Raw genomic sequence first — 26,639 nt, forward strand, 5'->3', positions numbered from 1 at the left:
GAAAGAAAGAAAGAAAGAAAGAAAGAAAGAAAAAAAAGGAAAAATATGTTGCATCTCAGTAACTCCTGAGGGAGAAAGAGCTGAGTCTTTGATCAGACCAAGTGTTAAGAGTCCATTTAAGAGCCTGAGACAGGGCCCTGTTGTTGAAGTGCTTCTGACACAAACATGAGGACCATGGTTCAGGTTTCCAGAACACACATAAGTCTGAGTGGCAGCTTACCCGTAATCCCTCCACTCAAGAGGCAAAGTGGAGGTAGGATTTTCCTTAGAGCTAGCTAGCCAGACTAATACTACTGACCAGCTCTGACTTCAACTAAGAGTAATGGGTAAGGTGGAGAGATAAGGAAGACTTCAAATGTCAATCTCCGGTCTACACACACACACACACACACACACACACACACACACACACATACACACACACATACACACACACATACATACACACACATACATACACACACACATACATACACACACATACATACATACATACACACACACAAACACACACATACACACACACACACACACACACACACACAATGCAAACAGCATACACACATCCAAACATGATTCCACAAACAATACCAACACATGTTTAAAAAGGGTTTCATTCAGTCACTAAGTGGGAATTTATTCAACGTTCCTGCTATGCTATGAGCATGCTATGATCTAGGATAATTAGGCAAGAGAAGTTGAATAAGTTTTCCCTAATGATACACAACTGTACCTGAGAGCTGGAATTCAAACCCAGACGATCAAGGGCGAGAATCTTATTCTAATCCCCAAACTATTGTGCACTACAGAATAGATGCAGTAATACAGAAGAGAACTGAGTAAAGAGATGGATGAGAGAGAGGCTGAAAGGTGGTTAAGAGAAAAAACAAGGAGTATTCTAGACCATCAACAGATCTATCGGAGCCTCCACAAGTCAGAAAGGCTGCTACCCTCGGTGGAAGCAAACTTCCATGCTGCCTTAACGGAAGTAAAACCTCACTTCTGAAGAAAATGTTAAAAGATAGTTGAGTCTGGGAAAGGGGGAAGAGGGAGTATGAACTTTCATTTTACATCTCTAATCTTTTAACTAAAAAAAAAAAATGTAATTAATGCGAGTCTAACAGTGGGTATGTTCATGATAGTGCACTGCCCAGAAAGGCCAAAGACACCAAATGCCCCTGACGCTAGAGTCACTGGGGGGTTGGAAGCCACCCACTAGAAACTGAACCTGGTCCTCAGTAAAACCAGTAAGAGTCATCGCAAGCATGTGACGAGCTGGCACGTCTGAGGACAACCTGAATTCAATCCCAGGGACCCACACAGCAGAAAGGGAACCGATTTCTGCAAGTTGTTCTGACACCACAGGTATACTGTCGCATATCCACCTACACCTAAAAACATACAGACACAAACACATAAACGCCAAGTAAACGGACAAAGGTGATTTTCAAACATGAGCAATCTCTCCTGCCCTGTGAACAGCCTTTCTTTAGGACATGGAAGAATGGGGCTGAAGAGCTGTGTCAGCAGTCAGAGCACTCACTGCTCTCACAGAGGACTCTCAGCACCCAGATCAAAAGGCTTACAATCACCCGTTAGTCCAGTTCTAAAGGTCCAATGCTCTCTGACCTGTCCAGGCACCTACATGCATGGATACACATAAACTTAACCAGACATACACCACACATAAATATGTAAAACATCTTTAAAAAAATTATAGGATCAGCCTGGGGAAATGCCTCAGCAGCAAGATGGCAGGAGCTTGGATCCCCGGAGCCCATCTAAATGTTAGGTGGGCATGGCTTCTTAGGGCTTCCACATCGTCATAACCACACATGCGTGCACGCTGCACACCTACAATTCCAGTCTGAGAATGCAGAGACACACAGGAGATTCTCCAAAGCAAGCTGGTTAACAAAATCAGTCATACTGGGGAGCCCTTGCTTTGACTGAGGGATCCTGCCTCAAAGAATAAGCAAGGAGAGCTGTCATGGAAGATTCCTGATATTAACCTAGGGCTCCCACATCCACATACCCACACATACATGTGCACTGTACACATACTTACAAACATGCATACATACAGAGGTGCCCACCATACACATATAAATATGAAGAGAAGAAAAAGACTGTAAAATGCTTTTTTAAAAAAGACACAGAAGAATTAAAATTCAGTGGCATTAAATAAAATCTCTATGGCAAAGCAAAGTAAAAGTGACTTTATAGACAGTATTTCACGTAAATTTTCACAAAAATAGTATTTACCTCAAAAAAAATTATTATTTCCGGGGTTGGGGATTTAGCTCAGTGGTAGAGCACTTGCCTAGCAAGTGCAAGGCCCTGGGTTTGGTCCCCAGCTCCGAAAAAAAGAATAAAAAAAAATTATTATTTCCATTTCACACATAAGGAAGTAAAGTACAGTATGTTAAAAAAAATCATTAAAAGTCTAAGTTTTAATATGGAGACTCAAACCTAGGACTATGGCTCCAAAGTCTGTGGTCATCACTACTATATTAGATCATAGTAGCATTTGATAATATTGAGGATGGATTGTTTGTTTCTATGGACTGTGACGATATAATTATTTTCTCCTCTGCTTACTTCTCTAGAACTTTCTACCGAGTAGGTGTGGTGGTTTGAATACGTTTGGTTTGAAAATGTGTCACTGTGGGTGTGGCTTTCAGAGACCCTCCCTCCTCCTGGCTGCCTGGAAGCCAGTCTTCTCCTGTTTGCCTTCAGATGAAGATGTAGAACTCTCAGTTCCTCCAGTGCCTGTACTGACACAAACATGCTTCCCACCAAGACAATAATGGACCAAACCTCTGAACCTGTAAGCCAGCACCAATTAAATGCTGTCCTTATAAGAGTTGCCTTGGTCATGGTGTCTGCTCACAGCAGTAAGACCCTAACTGAGACAGTGAGAATACTTTCTATGTTTCTAAAGTCATTAAATCTCACCGTGTGAGCTCACTGACCACCTGGAAAGGAACAGTTAATAACGGAGTCTCTCTGGTCTCTCTAGCAACTCACATCCATTCCAGGTAAAGCCGCCCGGTATCCACCTCCTGCTTGGCCTGCAGCTTTGCTTGTTGATAAACTTCGGAAGTCTCTGGTTCACAGAGGCCCAGTTGCACAATGTTAGGAAATGGCTGTCGTCCAAGAAGGTGTCCGTTTAAAGATAAAAACTCCTGAAAATTCTCACAGACTGCACAATCCTAAGAATAAACTGAAATTTGTTAGACACAGAGCCAAAGCAAAACCTGACATCTCTTTGTTTCTGTGATCTTAACATTTTAAAGCTTAAGTGAAACACTCTACATGAACTAAAATGTAACAGTCAACTACTAGGCAATAAATACAGTGTTCTCATTCTCTCTCTCTCTCTCTCTCTCTCTCTCTCTCTCTCTCTCTCTCTGTGTGTGTCTCCCTGTCTCCCTCTGTCTCTCTGTCCTCTGTCTCTCTGTCTCTCCCTCCCTCCCCTTCCTCCCCCCCCCCCCCCCCCGCTCTCTCTCTGCTTCCTAGCTGTTGTCTCAACATGCAAGCTCATAGCTACTGCTTCCGTGGCCAAGCCAGCTTGCATGTTACCATGCTCCCCACCATGATAGTCATGGATATATCCTCTAAAACTGTAGGCAAGCCCCCTGTTAAATGCTTTGTTTTACAAGTTGCCTTGGTGTCTCAACAAGAGAGAAGTAGGTAAGACAGAAGTTGGTACCAGGACTGGGGTACAAGAATATGCTGGCCCATACTTGTTTTTTTTGTTTGTTTGGAGGTGGGGGGAGGGTGGTGTTTACTTTGTTTTTGTTTTTGGAGAAATATGGAAGACATTGGGACTTTGGACTAGAAAAGCAGCTGAGTTGTGTAAGTGGGGCTTAACAGGCCATCCATCCTACCAGGACCTTGGAAGACACAGAGCAGCGAGGACTACGGAGGCCCAACTCCAGAGGTTTCACAGTAAAACAATATTAGCAACTGGGTTGGAGACTAATTGTGTGATATTTTGGCAAAGAATGTAGTTGTTTTGTGGCCATGTCCTATGAATCTGCCTAAGGCTAAATTAAAGAGTTTCAGATTAATTTCATTAACAGAGGTGACTTCAAGAGAAAGAAGAATAAAAAGAAATGCTAGATCCATAGATAGATAGATAGATAGATAGATAGATAGATAGATAGACAGACAGACAGACAGATAGATAGTAAGTAGCTGGGTAGACAGACAGACAGAGGAAGAGACAGAAATCCTCTACTGACTTTTAGACTCAGGTTAAAGATCTCATTATCACCAGGTCTACCTTTTATGCCAGCACTTGCAAGGCAGAGGTAAGCAGATACCTGTGAGTTTGAGGCCAGCCTGGTCTATATAATAAGTTCCAGGATAGCCAGAGCTACATAGGGAGACCCTGTCTCAAAAACCAAAAATCAAATAAACAAGAATATCTCATTACCTACCACATTTCTCTGCACATACAGGAAAAAAAAAAAAAAAAAAAAAAAACACTGAACCAATTTTTAAACTTCAATCCTGTTGTGTTCTCAGGGGGCCAGGAAGCAATTAACTAAGATCAAAGGTCAGAGCAAGACGATCTCTATTCTGCTCATTCCCACCACTAACCTCAGAAGTAAATGTCAAAATGAGACACTTGATAGATCACACTTTTCATCCAATGCATGCCTAAGCCATAAACTCACGAGTCGGAGGAGACCTCCCTGAAATACTGAGCTTTCACACTAAGCTTTCACACTGAGCTTTCACACTGAGCTTTCACACTGAGCTTTCACACTGAGCTCTCACACTGAGCTTTCACACTGAGCTTTCACACTGAGCTTTCACACTGAGCTTTCACACTGAGCTTTCACACTGAGCTTTCACACTGAGTTTTCACACTGGTAGATACCTTTTCATCCAGTATATGCCTATATTCCACGAACTCATGAATCAGATGCGCAGGGCCGACAAGTTCTGTTTTTGCTTTAATCCAATCCAGGGAAAACATTAAAGCACAAAGTTCCTTAAAAATAAAGAAGAATAGTAAGATGGGGGTACTGTGTGAAAAACGAAAATCAAAAATTTCAAATAGAGCAGCATCATCTGAAAATCACTTTGCAGATATCTAAAATTTAAGAAAGGCAGTAAAATAAACACATAATTCAAAATAAATATAAAATAGGGCCCACTTCTTAACTCAAAGTAAAACATCAGTTATACAAAAGATTTAAATATAAAACAGAAAACTTCCCCGGGTTCGGTCCCCAGCTCCGAAAAAAAGAACCAAAAAAAAAAAAAAAAAAAAACAGAAAACTTTTTAAAAATATAAGGAAATCTTTGCAACCATGACGAAGTAAAACAAGCAGATGTGCATGTGCTCACATGTGTGATCATACACAAACATACATATACATGTGCATGTGCGATCATACATGAACATACACAAACATACATATACATGTGCATGTGCTCACATGTGCAATCATATACACACCAACACAAAACACATAGCATATACACATTTAACTAGATAAAAATCCAAATACCCTATACATTAAAAAGCAGCATCTCTAAAAGTTTTTGAAATACAAAAACATTACTGTAAGACATAATTGAGTAGGGTTTAATGTGATCCTTTATAGAAAATCATAGTAGAACTAAAACAATAAAAAGATAAACTCCAACAAGGAAAAAGAAAAGATAAAAGCTGAGAGGCCTCAGATGTGGTGGCGTACACCTGAATTACTAGCACACACACGAGGCTGAGGCAGAAGGACCACAAATTCAAAGCCAGTCTGGGTGGCAGAGAAGGACATGGTGTGGCCAAAGCAAAAAGAAAAGAATAACAAAATACCAATAAGTAAACAAAATATCTCATTACCAACCACATTTCTCAGCACGGAGAAATAAAAAACCACTGAGAACCACTTTCCCCAATTTTTAAACTTCAATCCTATGTGTGTTCTCAGTGGGCCAGGAAGCAATTAACTAAAATCAAAGGTCACAGCAAGGTGATCTTATTCAATTCACAAAATAAAAGCATATGTAGCCAATAATCACAATTTCACAAGTAATCAAAGTGAAAGATTTACCACTCTTATGTTGGCCTGCTAAGAATAAAGGAATGGTAATACTAGCTACATGGGGTTGGGGATTTAGCTCAGTGGTAGAGCGCTTGCCTAGCAAGCGTAAGGCCCTGGGTTCGGTCCCCAGCTCCGAAAAAAAGAAAAGGAAAAAAAAAAAAAGAATACTAACTACAGCTGGACAGTGGCAGCATACGACTTTCATCCCAGCACTCCAGAGGCACTGAGTTCAAGGTCAGCCTACAGAGTGAGTTCTAGGACAGCCAGAACTACACAGAGAAACCCTGCTCAACAAACAAACAAATGTCCTCATCCACTAGTGTTAGCGACATATTAGAGAGCATTCTTCTACAGAATGGTTCATTTTTTAACACTAGATTCTTTTCAAAGTGTCCTGCATCTATACATGTATCTCAATCATGTCCACTTCCCACTCCTTTTGGGTGTCTATAAACTCATTTGTTCTACCTTCTGTCCTCTTTGTTGTTGTTGTTGTCCTTAACTAACTCACTAAATCCAATGAGTCCTGCCCATATGGGTATGAGTATAGAGCAACCCACTGGGGTACAGGCAACCTACCAGTGGCCATACCCCCAAAGAAAAGGGACTCTTTCTCCCTGGCAGTCATCAGTTACCAAGAGCTCCTCGGTTAGGGGTGGGACCTTGTTAGCCCATCCCTACCCTGAGATGAAATTTCTTTTTTTTTTTAAGATTTATTTAATTATTACATATGAGTACACTGTCACTCTTCAGACACACCAGAAGAGGACATCAGATCTCTTTACAGATGTTTGTGAGCCACCATGTGGTTGCTGGGATTTGAACTCAGGACCTCTGGAAGAGCAGTCAGTGCTCTAACCACTGAGCCATCTCTCCAGCCCCCTGAGCTGAAATTTCTAAATGTCTTGCTCTTGTGCAGGTTTCATGTAGGCAACAGCCATGTCCTATCCAGTAGCCAGCAGTGCACAGTGTTGTAGGAAGTCAAGACTTCAGACCCCGTCTGTGTACTGATCCTATTTTTTATCTTTTGTCCACAATTCTTAAACTTCCACATCTATTATCCAGCAGCTTACTCCGTGTCTGAATCAGATGTTTTAGTAGCTGTATTAGGGTTGAGATAACAATGTCAACTCTTAACCTTCTCTTGCCTTGCACGTTCCACGGCACACGCCTGCAGTCGTCTTTGACTTCTCTCTGTGTCACAATGCACATCAAATTTATCAGAAACTCCAAGGCACTCCCTTCTCATCCCTTCCGACTCTTTCCCAGTCTCTCTTCCCTAAGAACATAAGCTAAACGAGAGAAGACACTCCGGCTACGATCTAGACTCAGGACTCAGGAAGTCCCGTTTCTCTGGCACCGTGGTTCTCAACCTGTGGGTCTCCCCCTCTTTTGGAAGGAGGGTCCCATATCAGATATCCTGCATCTCAGACAGTTACATTATAAATCACAACACTAGCAAAATTACAGTTATAAAGTAGCAACGAAGTAACTGTACGGTTGAAGGTCACACAACATGAGGGAATGTACCATAGCATCAGGAAGGTTGAAAACACTGCTCTAACAAGTACTCAATAAATATTCAATAAGTAAATTAATAAATATCCTTTCCCACCTTCCACCTCCACAGAGAACATACACAAATCCATACTACAGATAAAGGAAAGTTACAGCAAAGAGGAGAAACTGACTATTTTCCACAGTCACTAAGACTCCCCACCCCCTTTCTTTACACAAGATATATTTTCACTAACAGTCTAGCCAGGCAGTGGTGGTGCACACCTTTAATCCCAGAACTTGGGAGGCAGAGGCAGGTGGATCTCTGATTTTGAGCCCAGCCTGGTCTACAGAGCGAGTTAAAGAAAGAAAAGAAAGACCTCAGTTGCCAACAAGATGAGTCAGATGATGCCACCAAACCTGTCATCCTAAATTCCACCCAACACACAGAGTGGAAGGAGAGAACCAACTCCCACAAGCTATCCTCTGACTTCCACATGCATAGCATGCCATGCACACACCCACACATAAGCAGACAAAATAAACATGTAAATGTAATAAACAAAATTTTCCAAAATTCTAATAGGATAAAGCATGACACCAAAGAAAAATTTCACGTGCCATTTAGCTATGTAAAAATTTAAATTTCTGGTAAAGTAGAAAGTAAGATTAATAAAACTTAAGGATGGGGTTGGGGATTTGGCTCAGTGGTAGAGCGCTTGCCTAGCAAGCGCAAGGCCCTGGGTTCGGTCCCCAGCTCCAAATAAATAAATAAATAAATAAATAAATAAATAAATAAATAAATAAATAAATAAATAAAACTTAAGGATTATCTCCAGGGGGCTGGAGAGATGGCTCAGCAATTAAGAGCCTGGCCTCCCTGGGTACAGCACACACCTGGTTACATACATACACACTCATACACAACATTCATACACATAAAATAAATAAAATCATTAAGAAAAATAAATAAATAAATAAATAAATAAATAAATAAATAAACCCAAAGTGGGGGAGGGGCGATGTGTACACTATATAGAAACAGGAAAGTGAAGTAAAAGAATTTTCCAGTGTGTCGCCTTACTTTGTGCATACCGGCACTGGCCATATGATAGGCCAGGAAGTTGTACCAGTACATGCAGTCCTCCTGACCTGGAGACAGCGTATGCGGCTGGTGATACCTCTGAAATTGAGTGACCATCTTCCTGTGCAGATCCTGAAACCCACACCAAGCACATCAGAGGACACGATAGGACAACCTGAGCAGCACAGTATCCCCCACTTCTAAAGCTCTCACGAAAATCTCCCCCACAAGCTGCTTATGAAGGGGAGAGGTGCTTTACAGTGGAGCGATCGTGGAGTACCCTTAAACCAATAGTCAACATCTACATTACCCAGGAGACACATCAGTCCCTGATAGGGTGTCGTAAAGGCACGGCATCGCTTCTGTAGAATTCTTTAAAAAAGTGTGTGTGTGTGTGTGCGTGTGTGTGTGTGTTAGTGCACATAGAATCCGGGTACCCAAAGGGGCCAGAAGAGACTGTCAGACCCTCTGAAACTGGAATCACAGACAGCTGTGAGCTGCCTAGCATGGGTCCTCTGGAAGAACGGCAAGAGTTCTTAACCACTGAGCCATCTCTCCAGCCCGTGACAAATAGGCACAACCTCAACCCACTCAGGAGACACCAGACAAAACCAAATTCGGGAACTGTATTTAAACTAACTGCTTAGTGCTCTTCAAAACTACGGAAGCTGGGCTGGATATACAGCTTAGTGTAAAGCACTTCCTGATACGCGTGAGGTCTGAGGTTTAATCCCATTAAAGACGAGCACCGAGAATTTTCACAAATTTGAGGACAACAGGGAAACCACAATTAGGGAAATCAGATGCCGACATCACCAGATGCTTCGTGGGATCCTGCATTGGATCTGGACCACAGAAAGAACATTGGTAGAGAAGGTGGTAAGTTGTGGATTATTAGCTCATAATAGTTCATCGATGGAAATTTTCTAATTTTGACAATTGTATTATACTTATGCAAGATTTACACAGAGAAATTCTGCGGTGTATTTTTATATAGCAAGCCTAAAACTGTTTCAAAATCAAAAGTAGAAGCACATATGACATTTAAATACCTGGAGCTGACTTCGATTCTTCTCTGTAAGGAAATCTACTTGAAGATCGTGTAAATAATAACAAAATGACTTCCCATTCCGATTACAGAATAAGAGAGACTTATTAACGAACTCCTGCAAGATGTCTTCAACTTCTTCCGTTTCCAAGTCCCAGAGAACACACAGCACCTAGAACCATTTGAAGCACTTAGTAGAGCGTAGAAGTACAATGAGCAGTAAGTATGGGAGACCAAGTGTTTGATCAGTACGATACTTCAAGGATGTCTCTGTGTTTTAAGAGGTTTAACTAGGGGCTGGACAGGATGGCTCAGTGGTTAAGAGCACTGACTGCTCTTCCAGAGGTCCTGAGTTCAATCCCCAGCAACCACATGGTGGCTCACAACCATCTGTAAAGAGATCTGATGCCCTCTTCTGGTGTGTCTGAACACAGCTATAGTGTACTTATATATAATGAATAAATAGATTTTTTTTTAAAGGTTCAATGAGTTCTCAAGATAAAAAAAAGAAACTGGATGCTTCTTTAGAACCACTTCCCTAGAACCACTGAGAAGTAAGAAACGCACAAGCTCAACACAGAGCGTCTTATGGAGACCAAGCACCTCACCTCTCACCTCAGTCCAATTATCCAAGTCCGCATGCCATAAACACCCCGTGATAAGGAGTGTGGTCGGTCCCTTACCTTCGTAGGCACCTTGACATCCTTCTGAAGGATGGAGAGGTCTGTGTAGTAGTCCTTGATGTCTTCTCTGAGCATCTCCACACTTATGGACATGGCTTCATCCAGAGCCTCGTAGTCATAAGATGAAGATTTCCTTATTCTCTTAAACTGCTTATTCTGAAGCTGCCTGAGGTAGTATGCCCAGCGATTGGGAAAATCCCGTAAAAGCGCACCAACTAAAGACACGACGAGAGGAGAGCCTGGCAGGGGAAGGCGACTGTGTTAATACCATCTTACCATAGTTCAAAATCACCACTCGATGACCTTATTTCATTGTTTTAAATCTCTCCCTTGGGGCTGGAGAGATGGCTCAGTGGTTAAGAGCACTGCCTGCTCTTCCAAAGGTCATGAGTTCAAATCCCAGCAACCACATGGTGACTCACAACCATCTGTAATGGGATCTGATGCCCTCTTCTGGTGTGTCTGAAGACAGTGACAGTGTACTCACATACATAAAATAAATAAATAAATCTTTAAAAAAAAGGGGGGGGGGGTTGGGGATTTAGCTCAGTGGTAGAGCACTTGCCTAGCAAGCGCAAGGCCCTGGGTTCGGTCCCCAGCTCCGAAAAAAAGAAAAGAAAAAAAAAAAAAAAAAGAATTAAATAAGGGACATGCAGTTGGTAAACACTGCAAAATTGGTTATTCACGAGCTGTCTGGTAAATATATCTGTATTTGTGGTATCAGAGTGATCTGTGCTGTCCAAGTCTACTAAGAGAAACTAAGTCTGAGATTGTGGTTTTTTTTTTTGTTTCCCTCATCCTCAGAACAAGTAAAAATTTTGTTCCACACGTGTTGGAAGATAACAGCACTTACTTACCAAACTGAAACTTTAATTTTATAAAAGCCCACACCAAGTAACTTTAAATGATGTTCATGGTATGTTCCGCTCTTCGACAGCCGAGGTCTTAACTTTATCAACCCTTCTCCTGAACATACTCTTTAACACGTGGTGGGTGCATGCGACGGTGTTTGAAGAGTTAATAAATACCAAGTGTATTCGCTTAAGGTATCGAAAGTGCCTAACCATAACCACCATGAAGCGGGTCCTAGCGTTCGTGTGCCAAGTGACCACGGTCATCAGCTTGCTTTATACCAGAGCGTCAGTGTCCCCCACAGCGCCCCATTCGCAGGCAGCCATACCTTTGCACTCCTTTATAATACTGTGAGCCTCCACTGGCAGATCTTCTTTCTTCATATTAACAAAAAGTGACAAGATTTCAAGTCCCTTCTCTTTCCCTAGACCACTCTCCACAGGGATAACATACTTAGGACCTGAAGCAAAATCATGGCACAAAGTAAGCAACTTGTCATGTCACATGTGTACATGTCCCGGTGCCTTCCGCCTTGATAGCTTCCCCACAGCATTAAAAAGTCAGTCGACACTCCTTACCCATTACTGAATCGGTAACACTCTTATCTCTGGTGGTAAGAAGAATCTGACACTGGTTGTCAAAAGCCTTTAACACCCAAGGATCCCAAACGTCATCCAAGATCAACAGAGACCTAAGAGAGAAAAAAATAAGACTAATGACACTTATTTTTTTTTTTTTTTTGGTTCTTTTTTTCGGAGCTGGGGACCGAACCCAGGGCCTTGCGCTTCCTAGGTAAGTGCTCTACCACTGAGCTAAATCCCCAGCCCCTAATGACACTTATTTTACACTTCCTTTAAAAAACATCCTGAGACAAGAGTAAACTGGCAGACTAGAAGTTTCTTCCATGTATCCATGGACAAGAGTCAGGGTAGCAAAGAAGAGATGATAGTTTCAAGAGAAAAAGAAAGAAAAAAAAAGTGAGGAACTGAGGTGGTCTGAATAAAAATGGCTCCCATGGGCTCATGTATTTGCATGCTTAGTCCCCAGTTGATGAACTGTCTGGAAACAATTAGGAGGTGTGGCTTCGTTGAAGGAGCTGGGTCACTGGGAGTGGACTCTGAGGTTTCAAAAGCCCATGCCAGGGCCAGTGCATTGTTCTCTGCCTGCTGCCTGTGAATCAGGGTGTAAAGCTCTCAGCTACTTTCCCAGTGCCATGCCTCCTGCCAAGACGATGACAAACTCTGAAACTGTAGTCAAGCCTCCAATGAAATGCTATCTTTTTTAGGAGCTGCTTGGGCATGATGTCTCTCCAGAACCTTATCTAAGACGGTGGTCAGTCAAGGTTGGCCACTGTACAAAAATAAATAAAAGTATGTATGTGTGTGTGTGTGTGTGTATATATACACAAAATAAATTTAACTTAAAAAAATAAAATAAAGTAAAACAGGACTGGAAAGATGGCTCAGCAATTAAAAGAACTAGCTAGCCACTCTTACGGAGGATCAGGTTTGGCCCCAGAACTCACAGGGTCGCTAACAGTCTGTAATTCTAGTTCCAGGCAAATCCAAGCCCTCTTCTAGCTTCCAGAGGCACCAAGCACACACATGTTGCACACACAGTATTTACAGGAAAAATACTAATACACATAAAACAATAAAATAATTTTTCAAAAGAGCCAAAAAAAACAAACCAAACAAACAAAAACCAGAAGGTTTAACACAGAGACAAAAAAAAAGGAAACAGTCCACATTCCAACACAGCTTCCTAGGCAGGAAAAGAGACAAATCACGAGGTAAGCCAGACAGGCCTCTAGATAAGACTGCCAATCAAGAGTCAAGGGAAGCCCACAGTTTCTCCCAAGCCTGAAAACTGGTATAGGGATTCGGTGTAACAGCGACACACCACAGAAGGCTGGCACTGAAGAAACTAATCCTCTCATTCTCACTAACGTATGTGCTTATGTGCAGCGATCCTGCTATGTCTAGAAGAACTGTGTGTGTGGTGTCCTTCATTATTCTCAAAGGCTCTTGCGATCTCTGTTCCCTCTTCCACAGAGGTCCCTGAATCCTGAGGGGAGGGATTTGATGGATACACCCCATTTAGGAATGAGTGTTCCAGGGTCTCTCTCTGCTGTGTCTCTGCACAGTGAGTCTCTGATTTTGTTCCCATCTGCTGCAGGAGGAGTCTTCTCTGATGATGGCTGAGCAAGGCACCGATCTGAGTATAGCAGGTCATTAGGAATCATTTTGCTGCTATGTTCTTGGAGCAGAACGGTAGTATTTGATTTTCTCCTAGGCCCCTGTCCTGGGTGCTTGGTCATCTAAACAATGTCAGGGACGGGTTCCCTGCTTTCTTTTATAAGGGCTGCCTAAAAGAACTCCTAAAAGATGCTTGGTTACAGTTTCAGAGAGTTTGGTCACCGCTCAAACGGGTGTGGCACTGGGAGAGTAGCTGAGAGCTTTACACCCTGATTCACAGGCAGCAGGCAGAGAACAATACACTGGCCCTGGCCTGGGCTTTTGAAACCTCAGGTCTGGACCTTAAATCCAATGAGCAGTGGTCATCCCCACGGGCACCACTAGTGTCACTAGTGCACCCGTGTACCCTGCAGGCAGGTCACCCCTGCAGACCAAACGCTTTGTAGCTGGGTCGTTCTCCCTTGTGGTGTGTTGATTTTCTTTCCAGTTGCTGCTCCACCAGTGAGTGGTGTGCTTTTGCATGTTTCCATGAGACAGTTATCCCTTCCCATCTAGTGCAGGTCTGCCTTGAGAAGCTGTCTTGTAGGGCCAGTCTGGTCGTGCTAATAAAGTCAGTTCACTTGGAAAGAATCTGTCTTTCATTGCTGAAGAACGGCGTCTCTAGGAAAGTTCTTTTTCTTTTTATTTTTAATACAGAGTCTCTCTACGCAGCCTTGGCTGTCCTGGAACACTAGACCAGGCTGGCCCACCTGTACGCCGCCTTCCAAATTCTGGGATGAAAGGCATGCACCAACCATGTCTGGCTTCTTGTTCCTTTCTGAAATCAGTTTAGCACATTTTTTTACTTAACTATTTATTTATTTGTTATATTTGTGTTTACTTAAAATCATTATCTTAATTCATTTTCAGAAATTTGTCAATTTCATTTTCTCCTGTGTCTGCTGCTAAAAAGACATGGTGGCACGCCTTGGAGGCATCATGTCACCAAGCGTTTTCATGGCTTTTGTGCACCTAAGTTGGTATTTGTGCCACAGTATGCACATAAAAGTCAGAGGACAACTTGCAGGAGCCAGTTCTCTCCTTCCGCCGCGTGAGACCGAGGGATCAAATTCAAGTTGTCAAACTGGGCACCAAGCTCCTTTAACCACTGGGCCAAACCTCATGACCATTTTACCTCTGCCTTTCACAGTCTTGCTATACAGTCTAGGCTATCCTCAGACTCCCATCCCCCATCCTCTGGCATCTGGGGTTACATGTGTGCGTCATAACAGCTGGATCTGCCGAGTTACTCCGAAAGACTGAGCTTGAAGCTAAGAAATCCTTCTTTCTGCCTGATACAGTTTGAGACTCTCAATTGTACCTTCTTAAAGATTTTTTTAAAATTTATTTTTACTCCATGTGTGTTGGTGGTGTTTTGTCTGCATGTATGTCTGTGTGAGGGTGTTGGATCCTCTGAAGCCAGAGTTACGGACGTTTGTGAGCTGCCATGTGGGTGCTGGGAATTGAACCTGGGTCATCTGGAAGTACAGCAAATAAGCTGTCTCTCGCAGCCCCCTCAGTTTTATTTTTAATCATTTTATTGACTTCAGTGGATTCAACACTATCTTCTATCTATTACATTTCTTATTCAGATCATGTACTTATTCTTAATTTCTTAATTTTACTCTGTATTCTCGCCTATCTCGCTGGGTTTCCTTAGAATGATTATCTTTAATTCATTTTCAGGAATTTGTCAATTTCATTTCCTCCTGGGTCTGCTGCTAAAAGGCTGTTATATCCCTCAGGAGGCATCATGTTACCGTGCTTTTTCACGGCCTTTCTATGCCTAAGTTGGTATTTGTGCCTCTGGCAGACCAGCTGCCTCTAGCAACTTTTACAATAGACGATGTCCTCCTGTGTCTTCCCGTGCTAGCCAGGTGGGCTACCCTGCCTCTGCTTCGTGTGGATTAATAATGCAGCGTGTGTATAAATGTCTTCAGCTATAATCAAACTCTGGACACATCTCCATAACGAAGGTTATAGGGTATGGTGGGTTAAGTGAGAATCACATGTTTGAATACTTAGCCCCTAGTTAGTGGGACTCTCTGTGAAGGATGAGGTGTGACCTTGTGGAGTAGGTGTGTCACTGGAGGCCACCTGTGAGGTAGCGAATTGTAAATCCCACTGTGCCGCTGTCTCCTGTTTTTGGTAAACTCTCAGCTGTGCCTTCTGCTATGCCTTGACTCTGACGTCGTGGACCCTAACTTCCTGACACTGTAAGCACTACAAGAAACTCTCCTCTACAAATCACCTTGCTCATGGAGTTTTATCACTGAAACAGAAAAGTAACTAGACCAAGGGTCTGTAGGATTATTGTTCCTACAAATACTAAGATAGAGCAAAAGGGATGTGACCACTGGGATCTGCCAGACACAGCCCTGGCCAGACAAACTACACGACGTAGGTTCTGTAAGAGGCGCTGCATCGTGGTAATAAGGCACAGAGCTCGAGAGGAAGACACCCCACAAGTGCCTTTGACCTCCTCATATGCACATATGGGTACATATGTACACACACGCATACACCACACACAGTTCTCAGGCCAGTGGGAGGACTCAGACCTGAGTTCAGATCCCAGAAGGCACGGGAGAAAGAAAGAACCAACTCCTGAAAGTTGTCTTCTAACCTACACACAACCGTAAAAAGACACACACACACACACCCTACACACAACCCTAAAAAGACACACACACACAAAGACACACACACACACACACACACACACACACACGCACACAAATACAAATGATAATAATGGGTTTTTAAATAAATCCTTTTTGCATGGGATATGGCCCAGTGGCAGAACATGTGCATAACATATATGAAGCCTGTGTTCAATCCCTAACCCCACAAAAAGGAGAAATATTTCCTTCTTTCCTTTCTCAATCTTTATCTGGTTGCTTAGATTTTTTTCCTTGTTCTATATTTATCCAGAAGAAATAGGATATTCAAATCGGAAAGTTTGTATTTTCTAACAAAGACCACTCACCAACTATAAATTGTAATTCTTAAAACCGGTGCAGTGGCCCATAAGAAACAATGCAACCAATAAGATGCAAAAACAGGCAATTTAGACCAGGTGGTAGCCACTTTCTTTTTTAAGTTACGAGAGAGAACCACAGGAAAGCAGTGGCTCAAGGGAAAGGGCACACTGCTCTCAGGATGCCAGCCAAGTCCTGCTCACCCTCCATTTGATCATCCGTACCTTGGGTGTTTTCGCAGCATCAGAACACGGAGACGGTCTTTGGCCTCCTCAATGTTAAGCGGGAGCCTCTGAGAGAAACTCTCTTCTTGACCCAACCGCGTGCAAAGATTCTGCAGCTTCATTAGAAGCCCGGACTTGTCTTGTTTTCCGATGGAAACCCAGTGTACGCCCCCTGAAAAACAACCTGAGAAGGGAAAGACAGAAATGTGAGGCCTCTGAACCAGAACCCCTCAGAACTGTTTTACTGTTAAATGCCGGCCTTCCATGTCATATCTTTACCTTCTCTGGAGTCAAGCTATGGATTCTGATAGGCATTCACTGCCGAGCTACAAACCTGAATCTAAAAAAAAAAGGTAAAATTGAAACTGATGATTTTAAGTTAGGACTGTATCTGAGGCTTTCAGGGAAGTGGTTTTTCTCTACCAAGCAAATTCTCATAGTCTTTGTTCCCAGAGATCACTGCCAGGACCAATCTCACAGTCAGTGTCCTTGATGGACAGATGGGGCTGAGTTATTTGTTGGGAGGGATTTTCCCATGTAAACCAGGATGATTAATAGGCTCCTGGTCCCCACTCCGGGCAGGATACTAGTAGGATTCTCCCTATCAGTACTGATAATCGAAAACATCTTCAAACCATGCACAATACCCCTATAGAGAGTGTCCAGTTAAGATCAAATGACACCAAGGCTGAAGAGAGCTGGCTCGGTGGTTAAGAGTGCTAGCTAGCTGTTCTTACAGAGGACCCAGGGATGCTTCCCGGCATCCACATAATGGCTCATAACCTTCCTCAACTTCACTTCCAGGGGCTCCGACTCCCTCTTCTGACATCTGAGGGGTAGACATGTGGTACATACACGTACAATGTAGGCAAAACACACAAACATAAAATAAAAACAAACATTTTTTTGAAGAGAACACAACATCCATGAGCATAATGCCTCTCTAAGGTTCTCTGAGGGCTCTCAAGTGTGGCTCCAGTGCTTACCAGGTCTGTACTTCCGGCACACATTTCTCAGTCCTCTCTGTTACACTGGAGTGACACTACTCTACCTACTGCAGAGCTGCCTAGAGAAATCCAAAATATAAACGATGATAGACATGATGGCACAGGCATTTAAACCCAGCACTCAGGAGGCAGAGGCAGGCAAATGTCTGTGAGTTTGACGCCAGCCTTATCTACGAAGGAAGCTCCAGGACAGCCAGGGCTGCACAGAGAGACCCTGTCTCCAAAAAGCTAAATAAATAAACAAATAAATAAATAACTGAATATCAGGCAGAATTAGTGGTTACACTTCTGAAAGTTCCTTATAAATATAAAGCTTTAAACTAGTAAGCACTTACAAAAATGTCTGTGATTATTATTATTACTTTTAGAATTATTGCTAATTAAACAACATATCTTAACGTATGTATTTTATTTCTATGTATCCAGAACAAAAAAAAAAAGTCTTAAATCTTTATAGAGTATACTTAGGTGATTAAATTTTTTTTTTAAGATTTATTTATTTTATGTATGTGTACACTGTAGCTGTCTTCAGAAACACCAGAAGAGGGCATCAGATCTCATTACAAATGGTTGTGAGCCACCATGTGGTTGCTGGGATTTGAACTCAGGACCTTTAGAAGAGCAGTCAGTGCTCTTAACCGCTGAGCCATCGCTTCAGCCCCAGACTACATAGGCTTTTTAAAAAATTAAAAGAGGCAGGAGAACTACAAGTTCAAGGCCAGTACAGACTACATCGCAAGATTCCATCCCAAATTAATTAATTAATTAATTAAATTTAAAAATTCAGCTGGAGTGGTGGCTACCGGCTATTACATGATTCCAGGGCTTGGGAAACAGGACACACAGAGAAAGATGGAGGAAAGTCAGGAAGGCACGCCCGTGCTGCCACTGTGGAAAACAATATGGAGTTCTGTACCACACAGTACAGTTGTACCACATCTGGATACACACCTAAGGATTCTAAGTTACCACCCACAGAGACACTTGTACATCCACGCTTACTGTTGCATTATTCACAACAGTCAAGATATGCAGCCAGCCCAGAGATCCATCAACACGCAAACTGGCAAGTAAAATGCAGTACATATGCCAGTGGAATCATTACATTATTATTACAGGAAAATCCATGAAACTGGAGATCAAGATCTAAAGCAAAATGAACTCAACTGAGAAAGACAAATACTACATTTCTCCCTCACTTACAAAAGGCAGATTTAAACGTATAGATGATGAGATGCCTCGGTGGGTGAAGATGCACACCACAAATCTGATGACCTGAGCTCAATTCCCAGGCTCCACAAGATAGAAAGAGAAAAAGAGGGGTTGGGGATTTAGCTCAGTGGTAGAGCACTTGCCTAGCAAGCTCAAGGCCCTGGGTTCGGTCCTCAGCTCCAGAAAAAAAAAAAAAAAAGAAAGAGAATAAGGTTGTCCTCTGCCCTCCACATGCACATGAGTGCTCCCTCACTCACTTTCCCCTCTCTCTCTCGCACACGCTTACACAGACAAGTTGAAGGAATTGAAAAAACTATTTCATGTGTGTGTGTGTGTGTGTGTGTGTGTGTGTGTTAGAAAGGAGGAGAGCAGAGTTGGGGATTTAGTTCAGCGGTAGAGCGCTTGCCTAGCGAGCGCAAGGCCCTGGGTTCAGTCCCCAACTCCGAAAAAAAGAAAAAAAGAAAAAAAAAAAAGAAAGAAAGGAGGAGAGCTGGGTAGTGCTGGCACACGCCTTTTAATCCCTGCACTTGGGAGGCAGAAGCAGGTGGATCTCCCAGTTCAAGACCAGCTTGGTCTACAGAGTAAGTTGCAGGTCAGCCAAGGCTACACAGAAAGATTCTGTCTCAAAAAGCCAAGAAGGGAAAGGAAAGGGAGGGGGAGGGGAAGCGGAGGGGACGGAAGGGAAGGAAGAGGGAGGGAAAAGAAAGAGGAAGAGAAAGAAGAGAGAGAGAGAGAGGAAGGAAGGAAGGAAGGGAGGAAGGAAGGAAGGAAGGAAGGAAGAAAGGAAGGAGAGAGGGAGGGGCTGGAGAGATGGCTCAGTGGTTAAGAGCACAGACTGCTCTTCCAGAGGACCTGAGTTCAATTCCCAGCAACCACATGGTGGCTCACAGCCATCTGTAATGGGATCTGATGCCCTCTTCTGGTGTGTCTGAAGACAGCAATAGTGTAGCCACATGCATAAAATAAATCTTTTTAAAAGAAAAGAAAGAGTAAGGGAAAAAGAGAAAGAGAGAGAGAACAGACAAGTAGAAAGGAAAGGGGAAGAGCTCTGGAGAAGGAAAGGGAAGAATAAAAGAGGAATGGACTACATATGAAGTGAGAGAAAATAGGGACTATTGAGGAGAACGAGGCCAAGCAAAGCACGAGAGAGGGCAAGGGCAAGGACGTTGAGAACAAAATGGAACAGGAGGGTACGTACACAGGACAGCACCCACTGCAGCTCAGTACTTTGGCCAGACGGTGCGCAGGTCAAAGTGATTAACTCACAGCGCGGACAGCCTGAGTTTGATCCCTGAAACTCACAAGGGTGGAAGGAGAGGGTGAACTTCACAGAGTTGTGTTCAGACCATCGCATGTGCACTGCAGCACACACACACACACACACACACACACACACACACACACACACACACACACACGCTAATAAAATAATCTGATGTTTTTTTAAAAACTGCTGGGCGTGGTGGAACGCACCCTTAATCCCAGCACTCAAGAAGGACAGATCTCCATGAGTTCTTCCTTAGTTCAAGGTTAGCCTGGTCTGTACAGTGAGTCTCTACCTCAGCATAAACAAATAATTCACTAAAAATACTTTTTAAAAGAAGCTCACTGTAAGCTAAGTTGTAAAAAAAAAAAAAAAAAAAAAAAAGGCAAGGCTGAAAAGTATGGTTTGATACATTAAATCTTAGAAGAAGGTAGAGAAGAAATCCTACCACATTACTTGCAGAAACCTCCAGAAGTTCTCCACTAGGATGAAGCAGTAGGTCCTAAAGCTGTGGTCTGTGTATGTGTATTTGGAAACACACGGAAAGTACTTTTAAAAATTCACGCCAAGTTGTTCGCCAGGATAACCTTTGAGGTGAGATTTAGAATTTAGGAGCTGGGGGGCTGGAGAGATGGCTCAGGGGTTAAGAGCACTGACTGCTCTTCCAGAGGTCCTGAGTTCAATTCCCAGCAACTGAATACATGGTGGCTCACAACCATCTGTAATGGGATCTGATACCCTCTTCTGGTGTTCTGAAGACAGCAGTAGTATACTTACCTACATAAAAAATAAATAAATATTTTTTAAAAAAAAAGAATTTAGGAGCCGGGCAAATGAAGACAGCTTTTATTTCTTTTGCTACCTCTCTGTTTGGTGACTGACCTCAGGCACTATGTATGCCAGCCCAGCACCTACCCACCGAGCTAGGCCAGCCAGCTTATGGGGTGTTTCTGAGACAGCCTCTCACTCTGCAGACTATGTCAGCCTCACCCTCCCAATTCTCTCACCTCAGACTCCTGAATACTTAGCTTATTTTTACTTCTTTTTGAATAAAATAATTCTACCTTTATAATACTTCAATTTGTAATTCTAAAAAAGTGTGTTTCCCACTTTTTTAACTTTTTTTTTAACTTTATTATTTTTTAACTTGTCCCAGAATTTTAAAAAACTAAAACTATGGGGTTGGGGATTTAGCTCAGTGGTAGAGCGCTTGCCTAGCAAGCACAAAGCCCTGAGTTCGGTCCCCAGCTCCGAAAAAGAAAGAAAAAAAATAAAAAAAAAATAAAAAATAAAACTATCTAAATGAGCTAACAGGCAAACTTACCCACAGTTAAGTGTCATTTTCTTAGGTTAAAGCCTTCCTATCCTAAATTTAAGACTACACTGGGGCATTACAATGCTTATGCAAGAAGAACCAAAAGCCATAAATGCTCTCCTGATCCGCAAATCTACCACAACAGCACAGCGTTTAGTTAACAGGCGAGCTGTTACTTCTACATTTTAAGAAGAATCTAGGGGTTGGGGATTTAGCTCAGTGGTAGAGCGCTTGCCTAGGAAGCGCAAGGCCCTGGGTTCGGTCCCCAGCTCCGAAAAAAAAAAAAAAAAAAAGAAGAAGAATCTAAACATCTTAACTATGGGCACAAGAGGGAGCAATTTAGCCTTGAATGAGGCCTGTACATATATTCACTCAAGAGAAATTTATTCAAAGAAAAACTGCCTTTATTCAGAGGGGGAAAAAAAAGAGGTCTCATTCTATTTTGACATGAGGTTTCGTGCTGGCAGTTAATAATCTAACGGCATCAAGGAAATGTTGGAAAAGACAGAAATAAGTAAGCAAGCACCTTATAGAAAAGGCTTTCAAGTTTTCAAAACAGGAGAGGGCTGGCAAACATAGTTCAGTGAGTAAGGCCCAAACCTGACAACCTCAGCTCAAACCCTGAAGTCCATACAGCAGGACAGGCACCGTGGCACACACACACATGAAAACACACACACATACACACTACTGTAAATGGTTTAAAGACATGCTGACATTTTATGTATAAATTATGTGTATGTGTGTGAGTATGAAACCAAGAGTTAAACTTTCAAAAGAAAACTAGTCTACTAAAAAATGAATCCCAGCATTTGGATCTCATAAAAGTATGTGAGATATGAATTACGTTCAGATGTACAGAAGAGTTACCAGTGTATCTGGGATTTTCCCAAAGCAAAGTGGCTAGAGACAGGAGAGATGGCTCTGTTGGTAAAGTGCCTGCACAAACATCAAGCAAGAGGACCTAAATTTAATCCTTAACACCAATGCAAAAAGCCAGGCGTGCCAGGGTGGAATTGAGCATGCATGAAATCTGAGGAGAAAGGCATAGCCCTGTGACTGGCTGGCCAGCTAGCCTAGCTCAGTCACGGAGCTCTAAATTAAGTGAAAAACCGTCTTAAAATATGAAGCGGAGAACAGCTGGAGAGGATACCGTATGTTGACCTCTGGCCTCCCCAAGTACATGTATACACACATGCTCACACACACACATACACATATACACACATGTTCACACACACACACACACACACACACAGTAGTTAAATTATATATTTCCTAAGTTACTAATCAATAAGTTTTTTTTTTTTTTGGTTCTTTTTTTCAGAGCTGGGGACCGAACCCAGGGCCTTGCGCTTCCTAGGCAAGCGCTCTACCACTGAGCTAAATCCCCAACCCCTAATCTATAAGTTTTAATTCATGTTTAACCTCTAAAATTGGAAGTTCATCATCATATAGAGCAACTTAAATGAGGTATTCTTTAAATGCATACTTTTTTAAAGTTCATCGTGAAATTGGAATGAAAACATAATTCTTTACAAAAGAGGAATCTTAAGCCCATTTTATCCTGAAATATCCTTAGTAACCGATTCCGTAGTAGTTTACGGTTTTGTTTTGTTTTAGACAGGACCTCACATATAGCCTTGGCTATCCAAGAACTCACTATTAGATGAGGCTGGCCTTGAACTCAGAGATCTACCCACCACTGCCTCTCATGTGCTGGAATTAATGGTATGAGCCACCAGTACCTGGCAGCTGAAGAGGTTTAAAAAAAAAAAAAAAAAAAAGTTCCAAGGCTCTGGAGAGTTTCAAGGAGCTCTTAAGTCCCAAGAAGTCTCTCATAACAGAAAAGAAAAACTAAGAGCTGAGGGCTGGGCGCCCTGTCAAAACTGCCATCAATATTGCCAAGAAAGGCTAAGAAGCTGTAAACTAAACCCTCGTGTGCACAAAGATGTGCCCTAGACTCTACCTTGCTAATCTCCCACAGGCTTATTACTTCATCCACTGAATGTGTCATTTAAACCGCCTCGGTCCCTGATTAAGACTTATTTTTTAAAATGACCACTGCAAGTCAGAAACGGTCTCTGAATTCCCCGCAAGTGTTAAACAAATAGGACTCGATGAAAACTGAAGGAGCTGGTGAGACACGAGGACACTAACAGCCAAACCTGATGGCCTGAGTTTGGAGCCCCAGAACCTACATGATGGAAAGAGAACCAAATCTCCCTAACCATCCTCCATCCTTCACACATGGGACACGGCACGTGCACTCACATGTGAAGACACACACATGCAGCTATGCATACATAAAAATGAATATTGTTAGAAACCATAAAAGAACGGAGTCAAAGAGTGGGGTCGTTGTACATTTATTCATGACGAGTATCGGCAGAACCCTGCCAGGCCAATCCGAACCTTCTTCTGCCCACTATGCTTACACCTCTCCACCGACCTCACATCACCCTCCCTCCTTCCCAGCTCCTCCACCCACCTCTTCCTCTAGACAGTAAGCATTCCTTCCTTCTATCTTTGTACCACTGGTTGCTCTCCCAGAGGCTCTGAGTTCAACTCCCAGCAACCACATGGTGGCTCACAACCATCTGTCATGGAATCTGATGCCCTCTTCTAGTGCGTATGGAAACAGAGCACTTATACATATGAAGTAAATAAATCTTTTTAAAAAGGTACACCCATCACATACCCTATATTTTCTACCTTTCAGTCTCTCATATATGCGGTAATTTGATCGCATGTCTGTTCCCCTACTAGTGAATTCCTCAAATGTACAGCCTTCCTTTTTTGATCTCCCATGCCCAAAACTATCCATCACACGGTTGGCTCTCAAATATCGACTGCGTACATGAGTATCTGAAGAAAGCAAAGTCATTGTAGTGGTTTGAATATGCTTGGCCCAGGGAGTAGCACTATTAGGAAGTGTGGCCCTGTTGGAAGAGGTGTAGCCTTGTTAGAAGAAGTATGTCACTGTGGGGCTGGGCTTTGAGACACTCCTCCTAGCTGCCTGGAAGCCAGTCTTTCGTTTGCCTTCAATGTAGCGCTCTGAGAATCTCCAGTACCATGCCTGCCTGGACTCTGTCATGTTTCCCATCATGACAATGGACTGAACCTCAGAATCTATCAGCCAACCCCAATTCAATATTATCCTTTATAAGACTCGCCTTGGCATGGCAGCTCTTCACAACAATGGAAACCCTAAGATAGTCAGTGACCACATTATCAATGGGAAAAGGGGAGGCTGAGGAGAGGGCCCAGCAGGTAAAAGCACTTGCTACAAACATGGTGACCTGTTCAGACCCCCGGCACTCAGGTACATACCAAGTGGTGGAAGTGGCTCATTTATGATCCCAGTCCTCAAGAGGCAGAGACAGGATCCCCAGAGCAAACTGACCAGTTATACACGCTTACCCAGTGAGCTCTGGATTCAAGTGAGCAACCCTGCCTCAGCATATATAGTGAACAATGACCAAAGAAAACCAATGTCAATCCCTAGCTTTCGTACACACATACACACACACTCACACAGGTATACACATGTGTATCCACACACATGCAAACATACACATATGAACACACACACACACACATATAAAGATATTCATGTGCTGGATAATTTAACATCAACTTGACACAAGCTAAAGTCATTTGAGAAGAGGAAATCTCAATTTAAAATATGTCTCCATAAGACATACATGTGTAGGGCATTTTCTTAAGGATTGATGGAGGAGGGCCCAGCCTGTGTAACATAGGTCATGCCACCCCTAGGCTGTTGGTCCTGGGTTCTATAAGAAAGCAGGCTGAGCAAGCCATGAGGAGCAAGTCACTAAGTAGCATTTGTCCACAGCTTCTACAAGAGCCCCTGCCTCCAGGTTCCTGACATTTGCATTCTTGTCCTGGCTTCCTTCAGTGATGAACAGGAAGTGAAAGCCACATAAACCCTTTTGTTCCCAAGTTGCTTTTGGTCATGGTATTTCATCACAGCAACCCTAACCAGGGCAATGCATGAAAAGAAAAAAGAAGTATTTATAGAAACGGAAGAACTGAGATTGGAGAGTAAAAGTGCTTGCTGCCAAACCTGAGGACTTGTGCTTGATCCTGGGACACGATACGGGAACACATATTGTGGAAGGAGAGAACCAATTCCCACAGAGCGTCCTCAGGCCTCCATGCGCACGCTGTGGCACACAAATCCTGTAGTACACCGCTTTGCCCACAAGCAAATGAGTAATACAATCTTTAACTTTTTAAAAAGTGAAATAAGTGGAATTAATTGTGTAAATTAATATCAGCTACCAAATACATGTAAAAACCATTCACCAGGAGAATCACGGATAGAAATGAGCTTCTAAGACGTTCTTTCACAAAGCATCATATGCCAGAATAAGAAGGTGTAAGCAGGGGTTGGGGATTTAGCTCAGTGGTAGAGCGCTTGCCTAGCAAGGGCAAGGCCCTGGGTTCGGTCCCCAGCTCCGAAAAAGAGAAAAAAAAAAAAAAAAGAAGGTGTAAGCAGAGTCCTGCCTTTTTCGACCCTACAACCCTCCAAACTATTACAGTGTTAGAGAACTAGCTTCTCTCCAGTGACACTGTACCGTCTGAGACCTCTGGACGACAAGCAGGCTGCACTGTGACAGATAAGGCAGAAGGCAATTCCTAATTTCATACGCCCATGTTGGGCAGAACCATGGTCTCCTAAAGACGTCCACATCCCATCCACGTTTTGGTAAATATTTTACCGTACATGGTAAAGGGGACTTTATAGGTTCAATAATTAAGGATTTGGGGGTGATATTATCCTGGATTATAAAATAACCCCAACGCAATCACAGGGCCCTTATAAAGAGGGAAGCAAGTCCAAGTCAGAAAACAAAATGTGGCCCAGTATGAATGTCTCTAATTCCGCCATTCAGGAAGGAGAGGTACACAGATCTTTGTAAGTTCAAGACCAGCCTGAACTACAAAGCAAACTCTAGGACTGCTCTGTGGAGAGACCCTGCGTCAAAAACAAACAAACAAAAAGTTGGGTAGTGGTGGCGCACGCCTTTAATCCCAGCACCTGGGAAGCAGAAACAGGTGGATCTCTGAGTTCAAGGCCAGCCTGGTGTACAGAGTGAGCCCAGGACAGCCAGGCTACACAGGGAAGGAAACCTTGTCT

At 42.8% G+C, this 26,639-nt stretch overlaps 1 protein-coding gene across 2 annotated transcripts in view; it reads right to left on the minus strand.

Moving 5' to 3' along the window:
- Apaf1 (apoptotic peptidase activating factor 1) overlaps positions 1 to 26,639 on the minus strand; it is an 85,381-nt gene that overhangs the window by 53,626 nt on the left and 5,116 nt on the right. The window contains exons 2-10 of one of the 2 annotated variants that reach the window (XM_008765263.4): positions 16,954 to 17,014; positions 16,675 to 16,858; positions 11,811 to 11,923; positions 11,561 to 11,692; positions 10,381 to 10,619; positions 9,702 to 9,869; positions 8,650 to 8,781; positions 4,895 to 5,008; positions 3,031 to 3,215 (exon numbers count right to left, since the gene is read on the minus strand). In XM_008765263.4, coding sequence (XP_008763485.1) covers positions 3,031 to 3,215; positions 4,895 to 5,008; positions 8,650 to 8,781; positions 9,702 to 9,869; positions 10,381 to 10,619; positions 11,561 to 11,692; positions 11,811 to 11,923; positions 16,675 to 16,796 — 1,205 coding nt within the window. In that variant the 5' untranslated portion in view covers positions 16,797 to 16,858; positions 16,954 to 17,014. The remainder of the gene's footprint in view (positions 1 to 3,030; positions 3,216 to 4,894; positions 5,009 to 8,649; positions 8,782 to 9,701; positions 9,870 to 10,380; positions 10,620 to 11,560; positions 11,693 to 11,810; positions 11,924 to 16,674; positions 16,859 to 16,953; positions 17,015 to 26,639) is intronic. The other variant, NM_023979.2, reaches the window with a different exon arrangement.

The sequence above is a fragment of the Rattus norvegicus genome, chromosome 7 (assembly GCF_036323735.1).
Source record: "Rattus norvegicus strain BN/NHsdMcwi chromosome 7, GRCr8, whole genome shotgun sequence".
Lineage (NCBI taxonomy): Eukaryota > Metazoa > Chordata > Mammalia > Rodentia > Muridae > Rattus > Rattus norvegicus.